Here is an 18,272-nt window from a genome sequence, read left to right as displayed (position 1 = left end):
TCTTGATCGTGATCTATTATAGCTAGAGTTACGTACTTTCTTATTGTCGTAATACGTAGAATGAGTTGTTCTATATTGTTTCGTGAAATAATTTCTTTTATCCTTTAATTTTAAGTTAATGTTTTTATGTGTAACTCTTTCATTAAATTTTTAACGTAATTTTATTTATATAAAGTTCTGATAATTGGTATTTTTGCATTCGAACGACAAAAATTATTAAGATGCCGGTATTTCATACAAAAACCATAGAAAGCATTCTCGAACCTGTCGCACAGCAGGTAATTATATTTATTTTTCAATTTTTTATTTCTTTATTTATTGTATATATAGAAAATTATTAAGTTTGTTGTGTTTCTAAAAATATAATTAATTTTTTTATTTGTAAAAAAAAGAAAAAGAAGAAACTAAGACACTATTTCAATAAAACAAGCTATTTAATTAATTTGATTTTTAAAAAATAATTTATTTGTAATAATATGCATGTAAAATATGTCACAAATATTTTTCATATATATTATATTTAATATATCTCTACAACATTTTGGTATATCAAGAATCTGTTAGTCTAAAATTATTTATCAAATATATACTATTAAATATACATTTAGAAGTAACATATTATAAAGGATACTTTATTATTTTAGTATAATAGTATGAATTATTATGAATAATAGTATTTATCTTGATAAAGTTTTACCAAGTGACTTGTCTTTCTTTATATAGAACTATGACATCATTCTACAAATATAGGGCAGGGATACTAAATTCATCTTTAAGTCTAAAAGCTAGCTATATGAAATTTAATCCCAGCATATGGTTGTTATGAAAAACTGTCATCTAGACTGAAACCACTTAGTATTTCCAAAAAAGGACATGCAAGAATCTACTAATCATTAAATCATCCCACACGTTACACATGTAGAATTACTAATTTCCTTTATATTGAATATCCTTTTGTACATTTTAATTAATACAGTTTCAATGCTAATGCAAAATAAACATGTAAAAATGTCAATATATAAAAAAAATGTTGAATGAAAAATTATTTAAAGTATTTTATTTCAAAATTATGATATATTGTTATTGATAATCATTCAAAAATGTATATCTTTTATATATAATTTTGCTTTATCAAAAGATCCTATAAATGATAATTAAAAAATTTATTTTATATTGTCATATTTTTATGTATACTTTTATTTATATGTTTTGTTAATAATATGTGTCTATTTAAATTTTTGTTTATTGTTTTTTAAATGTGTAAAATAAAAATGATCATAAAATATAAATTAATGATATAAATAATTTTTTGAGTCTTATTTATAAGAAATTTTATATTACTTATATTTATATAATATAGGTTTCACGGCTTGTCATCTTACATGAAGAAGCAGAAGATGGAAATGCAATGCCTGATTTGGGAAGACCTGTACAAGCAGTCAGTATGGCAGTGGCAAATCTTGTGAAGGTAAATTATATTTTGAAACTAAAATTGTTCTGTAACAATCTACTTATTTTTCTTCAAATTTGTTATTTATATATAGGTAGGAAAAGAAACAATTAATTCTTCTGATGATGCTTTGCTTAAACAAGATATGCCTGCTGCATTACAACGTGTTGAGGGAGCATCACGTCTCTTAGAAGAGGCATCAGCTATGTTAAAACATGATCCATATTCTGGACCAGCTAGGTATTAAATATAGAGCAAAAGACATATTATAAGATTGTCAATATAATCATTAAGTTAATAATATAATTCTTTCAATTTGTTAGAAAAAAGCTTATAGAAGGTTCACGTGGGATTCTTCAAGGAACTAGTTCTTTATTACTATGCTTTGATGAAAGTGAAGTACGTAAAATTATTAGAGAATGTAAACGAGTACTAGATTATTTAGCAGTAACAGAAGTTATTGAAACAATGGAAGATTTAGTTCATTTTCTTAAAAATTTAAGTCCTTGCCTTAGTAAAGTATCAAGAGAAGTAAGTGCTCGTGAAAAAGAGTTAACTCATCAAGTGCACAGAGAAATTTTGGTACGCTGCTTAGAGCAGGTAAGTACAGAAATAATTAGTATCAATACATTTATAATTATTATTATAATTATTAAGGTTATTAATGTTAACAATAAACAACAGTAATTGAAATTTGTAACAGGTAAAAACACTTGCACCAATTCTCATTTGCTCTATGAAAATATTTATTCATATTATCTCTCAAGGAGGTAAAGGAGCAGAAGAAGCAGCTGAAAATCGTAATTATTTATCTGGAAGAATGTCAGATGAATTAAATGAAATTATCAGAGTATTGCAACTTACAACATATGACGAAGAAGAATGGGATGCTGATCAATTAACAGTGAGTATCATTTAGAAATATTAACATGAAAAGTAGAATTTTACTCCCTTTTCCCCTACTTTCTTTCTTTAAGGTTTTAAAAAAGGCACAGAGTGCTATAGAATCTAGAATAAGAGCTGCTTATGATTGGTTGGATGATGGACTTGCTTTACGTGGTGGAATAGGAGAAAAGAGTCTTCGTCAAATAGTTGAACAAGCAGTACGATTAGCAGAAAGATATCTCCCACCATCACAAGCAGAACCATTACAAAAATTAACTTCACAAATCGTTACTATGACTAATGGGCTTTGCGAATTAAGACAAAATGAAAAAGGTTTATATAATTATATATGTATGAGTATAACATACGTTTCATAAATGTATCTTTTCTCTAACTTCTTTCATATTTTTATTTTTAAAGGAACTATACCACAAGCAGAAGCTCTAGCACGAGGCATAAAAGAAAGAACAAATGAACTTCGCAGCTCTATTGCCTCTGCCATAGTTGCTGCTGATAAATCAGGAACTACACAAACTGCTCATACAGTTGCAGGTCGTCTAGAGCAAGCAAATAAGTGGCTTCTTAATCCACAACACGATGACAAAGGACTTGGTCAAAAAGCTATAGCTTTAATTATACACGAGGGAAAGAAGGTATGATTAATTAAATATTACAATTTATTTTTTCTTTTTTTCTTCATTTTTTTTTCTTTTTATTAACTGTATGGGTACGTTATAGTTATAAATTCAAAGTTTTACCATTTAATTTTAATAATTTAAATGCCGCAAACGGAAAGAATCAACGACACGTAGCAAGTGTAAGTTACGTGTGTAGTTTGAATATTTGTTCTAATAACTAATAACAACAATTCAATCTAATTATGCTGTTGGTATTATAATTTGTATGTATACGACGAACTTCTAATCTTTCTCGTGTTTATTAGTTGGTTTATACTCTAAACATTAGGTTGCTGAGGGTTTACCAGGAATACATAAAGCAGAAATTTTGCAACTTTGTGATGAAGTTGACAATCTTTCTCATCAACTTGGAGATTTATGTTCTCATGGTCAAGGGAATACTCCTCGTGCTCAAGAAATCGCTCGTCAATTGTCACATAAATTGCACGAACTTAAAAACAGAATACAACAAGCTGTTGTATCCAGAGTAGTTGAAGATTTTATCGATATAACGACGCCTCTAAAACAGTTCACGGATGCTGTATTAGCTCCAGAAGGATCTTCAGGCCGCGATCAAAATTTCAATGATAAAACACATGCGCTTCAAACATTTTCCAATAGAGCAACAAAAACAGCTAGAATGGTGGCTGCTGGCGGTATGAATATACTATTATTATTCTGATAAATCTGTTTTCTATTATTATTTTACTTACATTAGGCAGTATATGTAAATTTTAGGAAGTGGAGGGAATAAAAAATTAGCAGAAGCATTAACTGCAAGTGCTTCGCAAGTTGAATCTTTAACACCACAATTAATTAATGCTGGGCGAATTAGAATGACTTATCCAGACAGCAAAGCGGCGGATGAACATTTTGAAAATTTACGACAACAGTATGCAGAAACAATGCAAAGAGCACGTGCATTATGTGATGAAGCTACTGATAGTGGAGATTTTATTAGAACTTCTGAAGAACAAATGCAAAAACATTCATTTCTATGTGAAGAAGCTATTGCAAAAAGCCATCCACAAAAAATGGTTGATAATACAGCTGCCATTGCCAGATTAGCAAATAGGGTAATACTAGTGGCAAAACAAGAAAGCGATAATAGTGAAGATCCTGCATTCATTCAGAGAGTAAATCAGGCTACAGATATTCTTCAAAATAGTAAGTGATATACAATATCATTATTTAATATTATTCACGTAAATCGTTTACTTAGATTGTTTCAAACATGTTAAACTTCACAAAAATTATATTATCTAGGTGTTGCTCCAATGGTTCAAGATGCGAAGTCAGTCGCAATTAGTATTAATGATAGTAATGCAATTTCACGTTGGAGGGAAAGTAATCGCGCGGTCAGTAATATAAAACATAAATTAAGTTTTAATTATTATCAGTATTATTAATGTATTTATTATTGCATATTGTAGCTTCTATCTAATGTAGGACAAGTTCGTAAAGCTATTATAATTCAACCAGATCTGATACCCCCGCCAGAGATATCACAGTTACACCTTAATGATGGTAAGCAAATAAAACATCTTCTTGTACATCTTAAACTCTTTTATGTTTTGTAAAAATGATATATTTAATACTAAAATGATTTGTAAAATTAGATTACTTTGAGAATAAGTACTCAATATTGTTTAATAAATTTATATTTTTTCATACTTTTGTCATCATTGTTTAAATACTTGTACTTTAAAGTATTTAAAATGTTTATGTTAATTTATTTATTTCGCTTATACACTAATTTATATTTTTGCAGTTTTTGATTATCCAACAAGATAAATAAAATTTGTTTATTATGATATGTCCTCTTAGGTACAGTTTAAACATTTGTTTTTTCATAACATAAAAGACCTCAACATATTTCTTACAGACAAACAATTGCCAAGCCGTCAATATAATTACTTCATAGACAAAGGTACTATACATTTGCATGAAGATAATTTATGCATGATTGATTATCATATTATACTAGTTCAATACTACTTATATAACTTCATTAGAGACACACAAATGAACAATATTAATAATTCAAAAATATTGTGTGCAATACTAAATTCACTTTACATTTTAAATTTAATATTTTGTAACACATAGTATTTGTTTTAAATAGTCAGATATCTTAATATAATTTCACTATTTTATTTTACCATTCTGATAAAAAAAATTTAAATATTTGCAAACATTTCTTTAAATGCTAGTTGGTGAGCCTTTAAGAAATCAACCATCACCAAGCAATTTATGTGTCATCAGCTCTAGTCTAAACACAAATAAATCCCAACATCGTTCTATCAGTCCATTACCAAAGTGGGCCCGTGAAGGTATTTACCATTATTTGAAAAGAAAGCAACCAAACTCTAAACCAAATCTATTTCTTAGTTCTTTTCTCTCCTTAAATAATATATATAAATATTATACTTCAAAATGAAAATTAAAATATAAATTTCCAAAGCAACATTGTTTCCTGATACGAAGACATGAAAGTAATTATTTTTTTTTGTCAGGAGATAACCCTGATCTCCTATATCAAGAACTGGCTTCTGAAAACGAGTTAGAAAAATCAGTTCATGATGGAGGTAATTTAAAGCTAGTATTTTTGGGTTTGGAACTGCAAGTATTCAATGCTCAAAACTTTGTTTACCCATGGAAGAAGCATGTGCATAATTAATTTAAATATATATTATTTCATACATTTAAATAATAGAAATTAAAAAATGGAACATACATACTTATAAGTAGAAAATAGAAAAAAAATTTTTTTGGTTATTAAAGAATAATAATAATTGAAGAATGGTAGTGCACTGCAGTTACTTTTATTGAATTTCACAAATATATATTATTAAATACTTGAAAAAACATTGCATTAAATAATTTACTGCTTTTTATAATTTACATGACATTTTTTTTCTATTAGCAAACGCATTTTTCATGTACTAATATGTATTGATATAAATTTATGATCTTCATCTATTATATTAATTTCTATATAATTTTATTCATTATTTTGAGTGGTTTAACATTAGTGATTTTTATTTGTCTTCTAATAAATTGCATAGTTGTGATATTTATTAGTGCATGTTTTACTATAATAATTATTACATCAATACATAGTTCCAAGCTACTAATTTGTCTATATTTTTAATGCTGCGTAAAATAATAGGTTATTATTATGATTATGAAAATGATGATGGTAATTATGAAATATGATATATTTCAATGATAGATATATATATATATATATATTCAATTTAATTTATTTGGGAAAAATCTAATATTCTTATAATTATTATATAAACAATTTTAATTTATGCAGAAGTTGTCCCGCCACGTCCACCTTTGCCTGGTGGAGATATTCCTCCACCACGACCCCCACCACCAGAAACAGATGATGAGGATGAAATGTTTATGCATGCACCACAACCTAATCAGCCTATAATGGTATATTAAATTTATTTTTGAATTCTATATTTTTAAAAACATAAAATTAACATATTATTCTCATAAAATTTTAGATGGCTGCTCATGGTTTGCACCAAGAAGTACGGCAATGGTCAAGCAAAGATAATGAAATTATTGCCGCTGCAAAAAAGATGGCAATTTTAATGGGAAAATTATCCGGTTTAGTTAGAGGAGAGGGTGGTAATAAAAGGGATCTGATTGCATGTGCTAAAGCCATTGCAGAAGCTTCTCAAGAAGTAACACGTTTAGCTAAGGAATTAGCTAGAGAATGTACCGACAAACGTATTCGTACAGTATGTATATACTTAATCTTTTATAGCTGTTAATATGTCTGTATAATCAAAATTAATACTTTTAATATTTGTTTTGTAGAATCTTCTTCAAGTTTGTGAACGAATACCTACTATTGGCACACAATTAAAAATATTATCAACAGTGAAAGCTACAATGTTAGGTGCACAAGGTACTGTATACGAATTATTTAACTTAGAATATATTATAAAACATATTTTAATTATTTGAAATTAAAATATCGATAAGAACTATAGAAGTTGGGGTGTTTCATATTTTAAAATAATCGTTTAAAAAAAAAAATAGTTATTAATAGAATTTTTCATACATAGAGATGCTCCCCACCTGGGAAGAGTTGATGCTTTATGGTAAAAATGTTGATAAATTATGCTTGATGTTTTTATCATTCTCTTTAAAATTTTTATTTTTAATTGTTTGAATATTCCACAATTTTGCATCTGCATTATAATGCATGCATATTTTAGTTTTATTGATGAACAACTATAATAATTTCAGACTTAAATAAAAAAGAATTATTTTTAATAGATCGCAATATGTTGATTTGTATATGAAATATCTTTATTCAATAGACTATAAAATATATATTTAAAATTATTTTTGAATTTTCTAATTTCTAATTTAATTGTTGATATCTTATGAATCATATGGTTTGCATTTAATATGGCTCTGCTCATCATGGTGTAGACGAATTGATTGGCTGCAGTAAGTTCATTAAATAAGCATATCAAATTAGCATAGAAAATATAGTTCCGAATAAATAATATGTGGTAATTAATATTGTGTATATCTAAAAAAGCAACATTTTACTCTAAAATATATATTTTATACTACATATATAGTACATTTTACTTATTTTTGTAAAACTGACTTTATTTAGTATAAAATTTCTATTCTTAACATGTATTGTTCATCTTATCAATATTAGTATGTACAATGTAATTTTGTCCTGTTTGCATGACTTTTTATCTTTACACAGTCTATTATTGCTCTTAAAAAATTGTGTTTTTAAATTATGCAATTTTATATACAAGAATGTACACATAATAATTTTATCCAGTAGAGAATATTGGTATTCATATGTTTGCATGTAGTTTTCAATGTACATAATAGATTCATTACACAATGTCACATTCCTTACTATACTTGTAAATAAGAATTTACTTTGTAGCACATAACATGTATATATCAAAAAATTGAATATTTATTTTATTGAAATTATTTATAAATGGTCTATTTTTATTTAAATGCTATGTATATTAATCATATAATGTAATATACTTTATAAAATAATAGAAATCAATACTTTTAATTTTAGCACATTCCTTATAACAGAATTTGAATTTTCAAGGACCCTTAGTAGGTATAAAAAAATTTGTTGTTAAATTTAGCATACGTACTCTTTTAAATTGGTTATCTTATGCTTATTTCCCTTTGACCATGAAATGTGTTAAAAACTCTTTTTAGTTTAATTTTTGATTAAATATTTCTTATTTACTTAATGTTTAATTTGTATCTAAAATGTTTTTAAATATGTAGGCACAGAAGAAGATCAGGAAGCCACTGATATGCTAGTTGGAAATGCACAGAATCTCATGCAAAGTGTAAAAGAAACTGTCCGTGCAGCAGAGTGTGCCAGTATAAAAATACGTACTGCATCAGGTATGAAATTACGATGGGTGCGACGACAACCTTGGTATCAATACTAATGAATGCAATAATGAAAGTGAAGTATGATAGACGATAAGACTTCTTAACATTAAATACATTTTGACAGATTCCACACTATATATTACGAAAGTATTCTAAGAAAAAATACCATTTAAATGTTTAAAATTGATTTAATTAACAAAAGAATGCATAATTAAATTTGAAATATATAAATTTTTATTCATAATAAATTTACACAATAAATTTTCAGAAATAAATGCAATAAATTTTAAGTTATATAACTTTATGATTGTAATCAAATTCATTTTTAATGTTTGAATGATATTACTTAAAATATTTAGTAATATAAACCTAATTATATGATTTATACTTATCAATGTACTGATAAATATCATAATCATTTCGCAAAGGCTATAATTTATAGTGTAACAAATGAGATAGTGAAAAATATTAGAAAGATACTTCACATGAATTGAGAAACATATCTCAATCATTAAAAGGTATAATCGAAAAGTATTTTCAGATGAAATATTTGAGGGAATGCTTAATTAACAAATTTCAAGCCTATCTCTCTTATATGGTTTCATTACAAAAATAGAAAAGTAAACTAGAGATGATAGAGCTTATGCCTTATACAAATTACCAATTTGCATATATTTTTATGTACACTAGTAATAAGGTATAATGCCTCCCCGCGCGCGCGCACACACACATAAATTAGCACAATTATTAATGAAAAAAATAATATTTGATCTACATTTATTAATATATCATACTAATTCAAAATAATACAATATTTTTGCAAAGTGAAAATCCCGAAATATAATTTTAATAGATGCTATTTACTGCAATTCATATGTAGAAAACCTTACATGCAATATTATGAGGAAATCTATTTTTGTAAGTTTTACCTAATCATCCCTTTTAGAGGACTTATATAGTTATCTTCTTATTCTTATTTTTTTCAAACTGGTGCTATATATGTGCAATATAAATACAATATATTAAAATATAACGTAAGAGTGAGCAATGTAAAACCAAATATGTGGAATCAATTTAATATATACATTAAGAAAAACTGTAGATTTAATACTAGTCTAAATATGAATTCGTAAAATAAAATTGGAATATTTGTAGTATGTAACATTAATTTTAGTGATATTATTAAAAATAATTTTATATAAAACTATTTATAATAAAGATTAATTTTTATTATACAATACAAATACAAAAGTTTGTGAAATATACTTTGTATTATAACAGCATTATGTACACAATATTAATTTAAGAAATAATAAAATTAACAAAACAATACTGCTTGTTATCATTCAAGAGAATCTCTCTTTATTGAATGTAATCCAGTTGCTGTAACTCCTGGCATTTTGTTCTTTGGTATTTTACCAGGTCTTAAGTAAGGATTATCTATAGCATCTTGTTGCATTGTAGTTTCTCCATTTTGTTCAACATCTTCATTTTGTCCTTTCATACCTATAAATATAAAAAATATGAACTCATTTTCAATAAAAAAGTAAATTTATTAATATTTATTTAGAATTAAATTAGACCTTCTTCTGATTCTTCAATTTCTTGTTCTTTTTTCTTTTTAATTGGACTTGGTTCAAATTGAAAATCTTGATCAGTTTCAAATACTTGATCTTGTGGAAGGAGTGCAGAAAGATAACTAGGAAATTGTGGTTTACATGATATTACTAAAAATGAAATTTAAGTTTTAAATATATTATTTGTATATAAATTTATTAGCTTTTACGAATTAAATTTTTACTTACATGGAAACATACTATTATCTTCTGTTAAGAACAAACTATGTGTTTCTCCAGTTTTTGCAATAAACCTTGTTAAGGCTCTTTCAATGTCACGCTTTTGAGTTGCTGCTTTTTCTCTTATTGCTTCATATTCTGTTACTGGCTGTTTATGTGTCTATTTATAATTAAGTTAGTAAGTAAAGATTAAAATTGAAAACTTGTATGTGCAATAAATATTGCAGTTAAACTAAAAATATTAATAAGTGCATGAATTGTATAAGTTTCTGGAAAAATTAGATAAACTTTCATTTTCATAATTGTACATTACCGGTGTTCTAATATATGCATGTGGATCAGGAAAAGGTGGTAAATAACTTGGTATGTGAGATGGGTGACTTTGTTTTACTCCAGCCTGTAAAATATTTAACTGCTTTGATTGGGTTTGTTGCTGAAGTGGTGGTAAAACTGTTCTATTAGCTCTTTTCCCATAACTTTCCAAGTTATCTAACTTTACACCCATATTTATTAATGCTACTATAACGTCTGCAATGAGTGGTTCTGTCCTACCAGAAAGTTCACAGTAATTTCTTGCAGATTCTCCAACTTCTACTATAACTATAAACAATTTATACATGTGTTATAAATTTAAAAAATGAAATTAATAAACTACATTATCCTATTAATTATAGAATAAATTTTTAAAATAATTTCCTGAATAATTTAGTCATTTTGTAGATTTAATAGTTATAACATTATTTGCCAAAACCAATAATATATAATTAATATAGTAAAATTGTATTTCCCTAATAAATTAAAAAAACAAAATATTTATTTAAAAAAAAGTAAAAGATAAAAAATAATATGATACCAAAAAAGTATAAAAATGATTAAGATTTTGAGTATTAAGAGGTTAGAAACTCTAATATTAATTTAAATACTTACACGACTGTAGCATTTCTGTAAAAATTTCTAATGCTTGCTTTTCACAAGTATCATAACCACATTCCACTAAAATACTACAAACTACATGATTTAATATTTTTCTCCGTGTATTTGTTGTTTGAATGTCCATACTGTTTGATAAACATTAAATAAACCTTAGTACACAAGAAGCAACTGTTTAGCGCGCCATCATAAATCTTAAAGACAGTTCAAAGCAATTTACAATAAAATACTTTACAAAAAAAATTGTAGTAAGTAAATTATGTTGTTAATGTAATAAAATATGGCCATAAAATTGGTATTTTATTTTTAATAAATTAATATATGTACTTTATTATTTCAAATTATATTATGATGTTGATATTTTAACAATTTTAAAAATAGCTAAAGGTTTTGATTATGTAAGATTATAATACGAATTTTTTACGTTCTATAAGAAAATGAATATTCAAAAAATAGAAAATAATTTATTTTTTTATTTTAATAATAATTCTGCACCAAGGCTATAATAATCGTGCGTTCCTAAATTTATCAAAATTCATCTGAAGTATATCATTGTGTTTCAAGCACATTTTAAGTTTCTTATTTTAAATTATTATGCATTAGAATTAAAGTGTTAATATATTATATATTGTATTTTCACACAATATATTTAAAACTAAAACAATAATTTGGTAAAATAAAGAAGAATTATATTTATATTATTTCGTTATACGATTTCGCTACCAATCACTTTAAATCGTAACAATAATTAAATAATTAACAGTGAATTGTTGTGCTCTCATTTAGTTTTCAGATCGTATGATTTAGTATTTAATATTAAATTTAAAATAAATAATTTTTAATATAATCTTTAATCAAAACATAATCAAGTAATGTGTATTTATAGAATAGCGAATTAATTGATACGTATTTGTTACTATACAGACGTTAAGTATATATATATATATAAGTATATATATACTTATATATATATATAGATACGTAAAGCATATTATATCTTTATGTAAAAATTATTTTTATGTGTAATTAATAACTAAGATTATGGCATCAGGTTTAGAAAGTTACGTAAATCGTATCCTTTATCTATTTTATTTTCATTCATTATTTTATTTTTAGTGTTTCTTTATTTATCCTTAACAATTCGTAGACACTGTTTCTATTATTACTTCTGATGGTAGAAACTTCATCGTAAGTATATTATTTTTAATTTATGTAGGATGTTTAACGGCATTATATTTTAATTATTGTCATATATTTTTATGCATATATTATTAGTTATAATAAAATGTATCTGTTATAATTGATTAAATATTTTGTTTTATATTTCATATTTACAAAGACATCAGTTTTTTTTAACATAAAATGCACAGTAATTCTTTGTATGTTATATAAAATTATAAGATACTTATATTTTCAGGGAACATTAAAAGGTTTTGATCAGACTATTAACATAATATTAGATGAATCTCATGAACGTGTATATAGTACAACTCAAGGTGTGGAACAAGTAGTATTAGGTTTACATATCATCAGAGGTGATAATGTGTAAGTAATTTAATTTAATTCATTTTTAATGTGTGTAATTTATACATAATACAAAATTTATATATTAATCATGTAATATTATTTAATTTACATATAGTACTATATAAATATATGAAACGGCAGTTAATGTTTATTTTATTTTTATTTTGGCAGTTTAAATAGATAAAGGAAATAGCCAATAAAAAATAGATGATTATTAATTTATATTTTATATTATATACTAATTTCTTAATTAAATATCAAAAACTGTAAATAAATAATATAACTACAAGAAATATAAAAGGTTTTAATAGCATTCTTTATTCTGTTTTAGAGCAATTGTAGGAGAATTGGATGACGAGATGGATGCACGTTTAGATCTATCTGCTATAAGAGCTGATCCTTTAAGTTCTATTGTACATTAATGAAAAATTATTACAAATATAATTACTATTGCTTAAAAATAGTAAAATTAAACAGTAACAATAATAACAATAATAATTAAATAATAATTTGTAACAGTGAATTATAGTCAAATGAAAGTACAATTTCTTACACAGGTTGTATATTATATAAATTTTATCATTTTTTATATCCATATTTAAAATATTTGTATTTTAAACAAAGTGAAGTAGGAAAATGCAACCACTGTTTACAATGTTATGAAAAATAATAGAAAAATATATTAGAATTAATAATTAAATTGTACAAAAAAAGTTGACTATATGATAGTAAACTTTATTTTTTATAAATGTAACTTTTATTTTTTAGCTTCATAGAAATAATAATAAAAGAAAATATCCATAGGTTTATATTGAACGACGACTGAATAATTCTTTTAATTTGAATATGTACTGCCTTTAATGTTCTTTCTCAAAGAGGAAGTATTTCTTAATCTGTGTTTTAGCAGAGAAATATATCTGATATTAACAGATGGAATATATAGTTGCATCACATAAATGATAAATGTGATTATGGGATAAAAATTTTACTAATACTGTAAAACCTAAATTATTATAAGGTTCACATTTATTTAAATACATATTTAACCTGCAGTCCCTACAAAATTTTAAATGAAAGATTTTTTGATATCAATTTATATCTCCTCTAATGTAAGTAAAAAAGTATGTTCATGTACAATTATTTTCAAAATTCTTATAAATACATTAGTTTTTTTTTTATAAAATATTGCATTTTTATACTGGATTGTGTACTATATCATTTTATTGGTGTTCCAATTTATGATAATAGGCCTTAGGCCGTTTAATGATTAATCATTGTTGCTCTGATGCTGTTTAAACATAATTTAATAAAATTTATATGCATTCTAGAAGCCAAAACTATTATGTGCATATACATCACACACATACACCCACACACAGACACACAAATACATGTGCGCGCGCACGTGTAGTTTCTGTTGTGTACTATACATGGAAGACATAAAAAAAGACATAATTCAATCGATACAATTAAACGATTTTTCATTCATCACATCTTATATATTAAATGTCTTTTTAAATGGATGAAGATGTTCAATATATACAGATACATATTCCCGCAAAAAATTTCATTTACTATTAATAGCGTAATAGATGTACTATATATATTTCTCGTGTAGAATATGATTTATATTTTTTAAATAAAATATAGAATGTCACGCAATTATGAGCATTATTCACACCATTCATTGGTATGTATATTTCACATGAACTTCAATGAAATGCTTGAAAGTGTGTAATTCATATACAATTTTTAATATTTTTTTCAAGAACTTAAATTTATACTTTGCTATTTAACCATTAGCGAACATTTGACACCATGTACAATTGACACGATCAAAAAATTATTAATCTGGACCGCCATAAATGAATGCATTATTATTAATGCATGCTGTACAAATTTAAATTACAATGAGAATTATCACCAGGTACTATGCTTATGTACCTATTCAAAATTGCTTATTGCCTTAATTATTAGTCACAATATTGGTCCTGTTTCGATTTCGTCGTCTAATTCGCCCACCACGTCTATTTTGATTTGTCCCATTCCACTCTGGTCCCTCCATTCCAAAGTTTGTATTCGGACCATTCGGATTGAAGCTCATCATGCTAGAATCTGGAGGTACTGGAGCAGGACCAGGACCAAAGTTATTGAAATTACCACCAGAATATGTTGATGCACCATCATATGAAGAATTAACATCTGGTCCAAAACCTACACCAGGTGCTGGACCTAATAACCCAGCTCCATTGTTGCGTTGAACATTAAAACGAGGGTCGAAGTTCATCTGATTTTGAGGCACAACTGGTCCATTCATGGTCATTCCTGGAGGCATATTAGACATTCCTGTTATATTCATTTGTGGTATATTTTGAGGGCCCATAGGTGTACTTATTATAGATCCCATTGGGCCTATGTTTCCAAGCATTGGACTTGGACCCATCGGCATCATGCCTTGTCCTTGCATACCTTGTGGCCCAGGCATACCTTGAGGAACAGACATTCCTCCAGGACCTATTCCCATGTTCGAAATTTCTATTGATGACTGTTGAACATTTTTCATCATGGAAGCATTTACATTTTGAGAAGATAAATTGGAAGCCTCGAGAGCTTTTCGACGTGGATCTGATCGAACTTGCGGAGGTGATTTTGGAGTATCCATTTTAACTGGAGGTGGAGACATAGGAGAATCAGCTAATTCAACTTTACCGATTCTAAAAATTTTGCGTAATCGCGGATCGTATTTCACTTGCGCATCGTTCTTAGTAAGTTTAAGACCTGTGTAATCGGGCCTTGGTATGTCAACAACGTACACTTTATATGTCATTGGAGGATGTGAAGAAATGCTTGCATCAATTTCTGTGCAAGGTACGTGCGACGGTGCCGGTTTAAATGGCAAGCTTAACATTTGTCGCAAATCGACATCAGATTTAGTAGATGTATCGGTGAATCCTGCTCCGACAACTCGGAGATCTGTGTCTCCGAAACCAGTTTGAAATTGTTGTCTGAAATCCATATCTTTTCTTCGAAGATCTTGATCTGTTTTAGTTCGAAGATCCGTATCCATATTAGTATCAACAGCAGTAATACCGGAACTATAGATACTTGTTTCTAATCTAAGATGCTTAGATTCTTTTTTATTATCTATCCTACTAGGACTATTTGATTTTTGTTCCTCTCTACGTTGTCTAGGATCTCGAGACATGCGTGGATCTCTGGATACAGGTATAGAACTTGTTCCAGGTGAGGAACGTGGACTCGACATTTCATTCTCAATTTTTGATAACTGATTTGTAGTACTAAATGTAGTAATATTTTTATTATGAATGTTTAATTCATCTGACGACATTCTGTCCGGTGAAGATTTAACTTTTAAAGAATAATCTTGTGTATTAATATTTTGCTGAGCAGACTTACTAGTTGTTGAACTATGTGCCTTTAATGACGATAGCAACTTTGATACCTCGGCACTAATGTCAATTTTACTTAAATCTCCAAGTTTGTCCACAATAGCTGCTGGCTGAGGTATGCTAGATGCAGAGGATATAGTTTGAAATTCTTCTTTAATCACAATATTTTGTGTTTTTTCTGCAGATTCATTTTCTTCTTTTGATGTGTCCTTATTAGAAAGTACTATCGTAAGATTTCCACCTTCCTCATCATCGTCATCATCTTCATCATCTGAGTACCAATCTTCTAAAATTTGATCCGTGTTTCGTGCAGAGCACTCATTTTCTATATTTTTGAAACTGTCTTGAGCTGCTCGTTGTTGTTGCTGAATACGCATAAACAATTCTTGTGCCTTCTTTGGTAAATGAGCTGGTATTTCTTGATCTTCAGTACACGGTGATGAAGTATGTTGATTATTAGTTTCTTCATTTACAGTACTCGTTTCTGTAAAAATTTAGGTAATTTTTCGTTTTACTCCTTTGTCTTCAATTTTATTTCATACAATAAGTAAAGCTTGTCTCACCTTCTTGATCTATACCTTTATCTTTCTGTTTATCATCATCTTCAATTGGCATTTCTATAATAAGATCTGTTTCTTCATCTTGATCACTTTCTTCATCGAACTTAGATTTAGTAAGATTTGCTACTTCATCGGCTATGCTAACGACAGGTGGCGGTTTCTTCGCCTTTAATAACTGTCTTAAATCTACGTCTTTTGAATCTTCAAGTAATGATGTATCTTTCTTTTTTGCCTGAAAAAATATAAAAATATAGCCATTACAAAAAAATTAAAAACTTTGTTATATGAAGTAAATCTACAATTACTGTACCTGTTCTAAAATTTCGTCCTCTTCTACGTCTTTTGTAAAATCTTCTCTTTCTCGAATTTTATTTAAATTTGTTTTGTTTGATTCTATGTTATTAGTTTCAGTATAAAAATCCATATTTGGCATAGATTGAGATACTAATGATTTTTGATGTAATTGCTGTTGAGTTGCTAAACCCAATGCAGCATTAGGAAGTTGTAGACCAAATTCATTGGCTGATTGTAATAGCATGATTTGTTCGTATGGAACCCTATCTTCGTCCGAACCCCATCGGGTTTTTTTACCTGATGGTTTTCTTTCTCTAACACCTTTCTGTTGCTGTGTTTGTTCTTCTATACAAGAAGTTATATTACTATTACGTGCATAAAGTATAAATAAATATATTATTATAAAAGTATACATAAACATATTATTAAATACCTTTTTCTTCTTTCTCATTATTTTTTTCTGTAGTAGTTGGTGCTGATATATTAAGCTCAAAAAGACTTGGAATTTTTTGATTTGTGATTTCTTGACCTTGTGCTAATGTTCTCGCTGTATTATTTATCATTAACATTGCTCCTTCTCTACTTAAACGTGGAAAATCACCAAGAATTTCTTTGGGTGCTGTTTCTAAGTGTTTTAATAAAATTCCTTTTACCTAAATAATAGTATTCTATATGTTATATAATTTTTCAATTTATATTAATTAAAGGAAAGCTACAATATAATAAGTACCTGTTCATTTAAAGGTTGATGAGAAAATCTACAATTTTCTCCTTGATTACATTTTAATCCTGTATGGAAGAATTTACATGGAAAATCGTGATGCATATAAAGGCATTTATCTCTTTTTGCACAACAATCCATAAGATAAAATTTACATAATTCCATCTTTCTAGGTGGTAAAGCATTATGTGAAAAAGGGCAATCATCTCCTCTATGACATTTTCCTTGCATGTAATAAACACATATAGCATCTGGATCTTGATTGTGATCGTTATTTTGATTTCTTCGTCCATTTCTATCGTTACGCATTTGCCCACGGGTTTTATTCTTACCGCCGCGTTCATTTTTACCACCTCTACGTCCTACACAATATAATAATTATAACTAACATTGAAATAAAAAATAAATATGAATACATTACTATATTAATGTACCTCCTCCACCTCCACCTCCCCTTGTATTGCTACGTTTGTTATCGTTATCTCTATGTCGATTTACATTAGGCCTCTCATCATAATCAGAGTTACTATCAAAATTCTCATGCTCGTTCGTATGTCTTGGAGAACTATTTTCTTGTGAATCTTTCCTA

At 27.1% G+C, this 18,272-nt stretch overlaps 4 protein-coding genes across 12 annotated transcripts in view; 2 read left to right on the top strand and 2 right to left on the bottom strand.

Annotated features, from left to right (window-relative positions):
• The first annotated feature begins 149 nt into the window (after window positions 1-149).
• Window positions 150-8,570, top strand: Vinc (vinculin). Of its 6 annotated transcripts, XM_017898272.1 has the most exons (20): window positions 150-278; window positions 1,361-1,468; window positions 1,545-1,690; window positions 1,774-2,050; window positions 2,154-2,354; window positions 2,428-2,668; window positions 2,756-2,988; window positions 3,302-3,668; window positions 3,751-4,179; window positions 4,279-4,370; window positions 4,446-4,539; window positions 4,898-4,942; window positions 5,226-5,345; window positions 5,529-5,600; window positions 6,185-6,214; window positions 6,338-6,462; window positions 6,537-6,776; window positions 6,856-6,946; window positions 7,107-7,142; window positions 8,332-8,570. In XM_017898272.1, exons 1-20 carry the CDS (start codon window positions 222-224, stop codon window positions 8,499-8,501), a joined length of 3,174 nt encoding a protein of 1,057 aa, XP_017753761.1. In that variant the 5' UTR covers window positions 150-221; the 3' UTR covers window positions 8,502-8,570. The 6 variants fall into 6 exon arrangements, with proteins under 6 accessions (XP_017753761.1, XP_017753762.1, XP_017753763.1 ...); XM_017898273.1 differs by lacking the exon at window positions 6,185-6,214; XM_017898274.1 differs by lacking the exon at window positions 7,107-7,142.
• A 1,217-nt stretch (window positions 8,571-9,787) lies between these two features.
• Taf8 (TBP-associated factor 8) lies at window positions 9,788-11,306 on the bottom strand. Its single transcript, XM_017898329.1, has 5 exons — window positions 11,169-11,306; window positions 10,555-10,841; window positions 10,251-10,401; window positions 10,029-10,172; window positions 9,788-9,951 (listed from the first exon to the last, which is right to left on the bottom strand). The coding sequence occupies exons 1-5, from the start codon at window positions 11,296-11,298 to the stop codon at window positions 9,788-9,790; spliced, it is 876 nt and encodes a 291-aa protein (XP_017753818.1). The 5' UTR covers window positions 11,299-11,306.
• A 904-nt stretch (window positions 11,307-12,210) lies between these two features.
• Window positions 12,211-13,123, top strand: LOC108546335 (U6 snRNA-associated Sm-like protein LSm8). The gene is made up of 4 exons (XM_017898354.1): window positions 12,211-12,243; window positions 12,319-12,359; window positions 12,589-12,716; window positions 13,030-13,123. Exons 1-4 carry the CDS (start codon window positions 12,213-12,215, stop codon window positions 13,118-13,120), a joined length of 291 nt encoding a protein of 96 aa, XP_017753843.1. The 5' UTR covers window positions 12,211-12,212; the 3' UTR covers window positions 13,121-13,123.
• Window positions 13,124-14,558: 1,435 nt separating this feature from the next.
• Window positions 14,559-18,272, bottom strand: part of su(sable) (suppressor of sable) — a 10,234-nt gene continuing 6,520 nt past the window's right edge. For 2 of the 4 annotated variants that reach the window (XM_017898414.1, XM_017898415.1), the window contains exons 3-8: window positions 18,118-18,272; window positions 17,693-18,045; window positions 17,396-17,615; window positions 16,979-17,307; window positions 16,672-16,900; window positions 14,559-16,592 (exon numbers count right to left, since the gene is read on the bottom strand). The exon at window positions 18,118-18,272 is cut by the window's right edge and continues 77 nt beyond it. In XM_017898414.1, the coding sequence (XP_017753903.1) occupies window positions 14,665-16,592; window positions 16,672-16,900; window positions 16,979-17,307; window positions 17,396-17,615; window positions 17,693-18,045; window positions 18,118-18,272 (3,214 nt within the window). In that variant the 3' untranslated portion in view covers window positions 14,559-14,664. The remainder of the gene's footprint in view (window positions 16,593-16,671; window positions 16,901-16,978; window positions 17,308-17,395; window positions 17,616-17,692; window positions 18,046-18,117) is intronic. The other 2 variants (XM_017898417.1, XM_017898416.1) reach the window with 2 other exon arrangements.

The sequence above is a fragment of the Eufriesea mexicana genome, unplaced genomic scaffold, assembly GCF_001483705.2.
Source record: "Eufriesea mexicana isolate 0111107269 unplaced genomic scaffold, ASM148370v2 scaffold657, whole genome shotgun sequence".
Taxonomy (NCBI): domain Eukaryota; kingdom Metazoa; phylum Arthropoda; class Insecta; order Hymenoptera; family Apidae; genus Eufriesea; species Eufriesea mexicana.
This window is presented reverse-complemented; position numbering and strand designations above follow the sequence as displayed.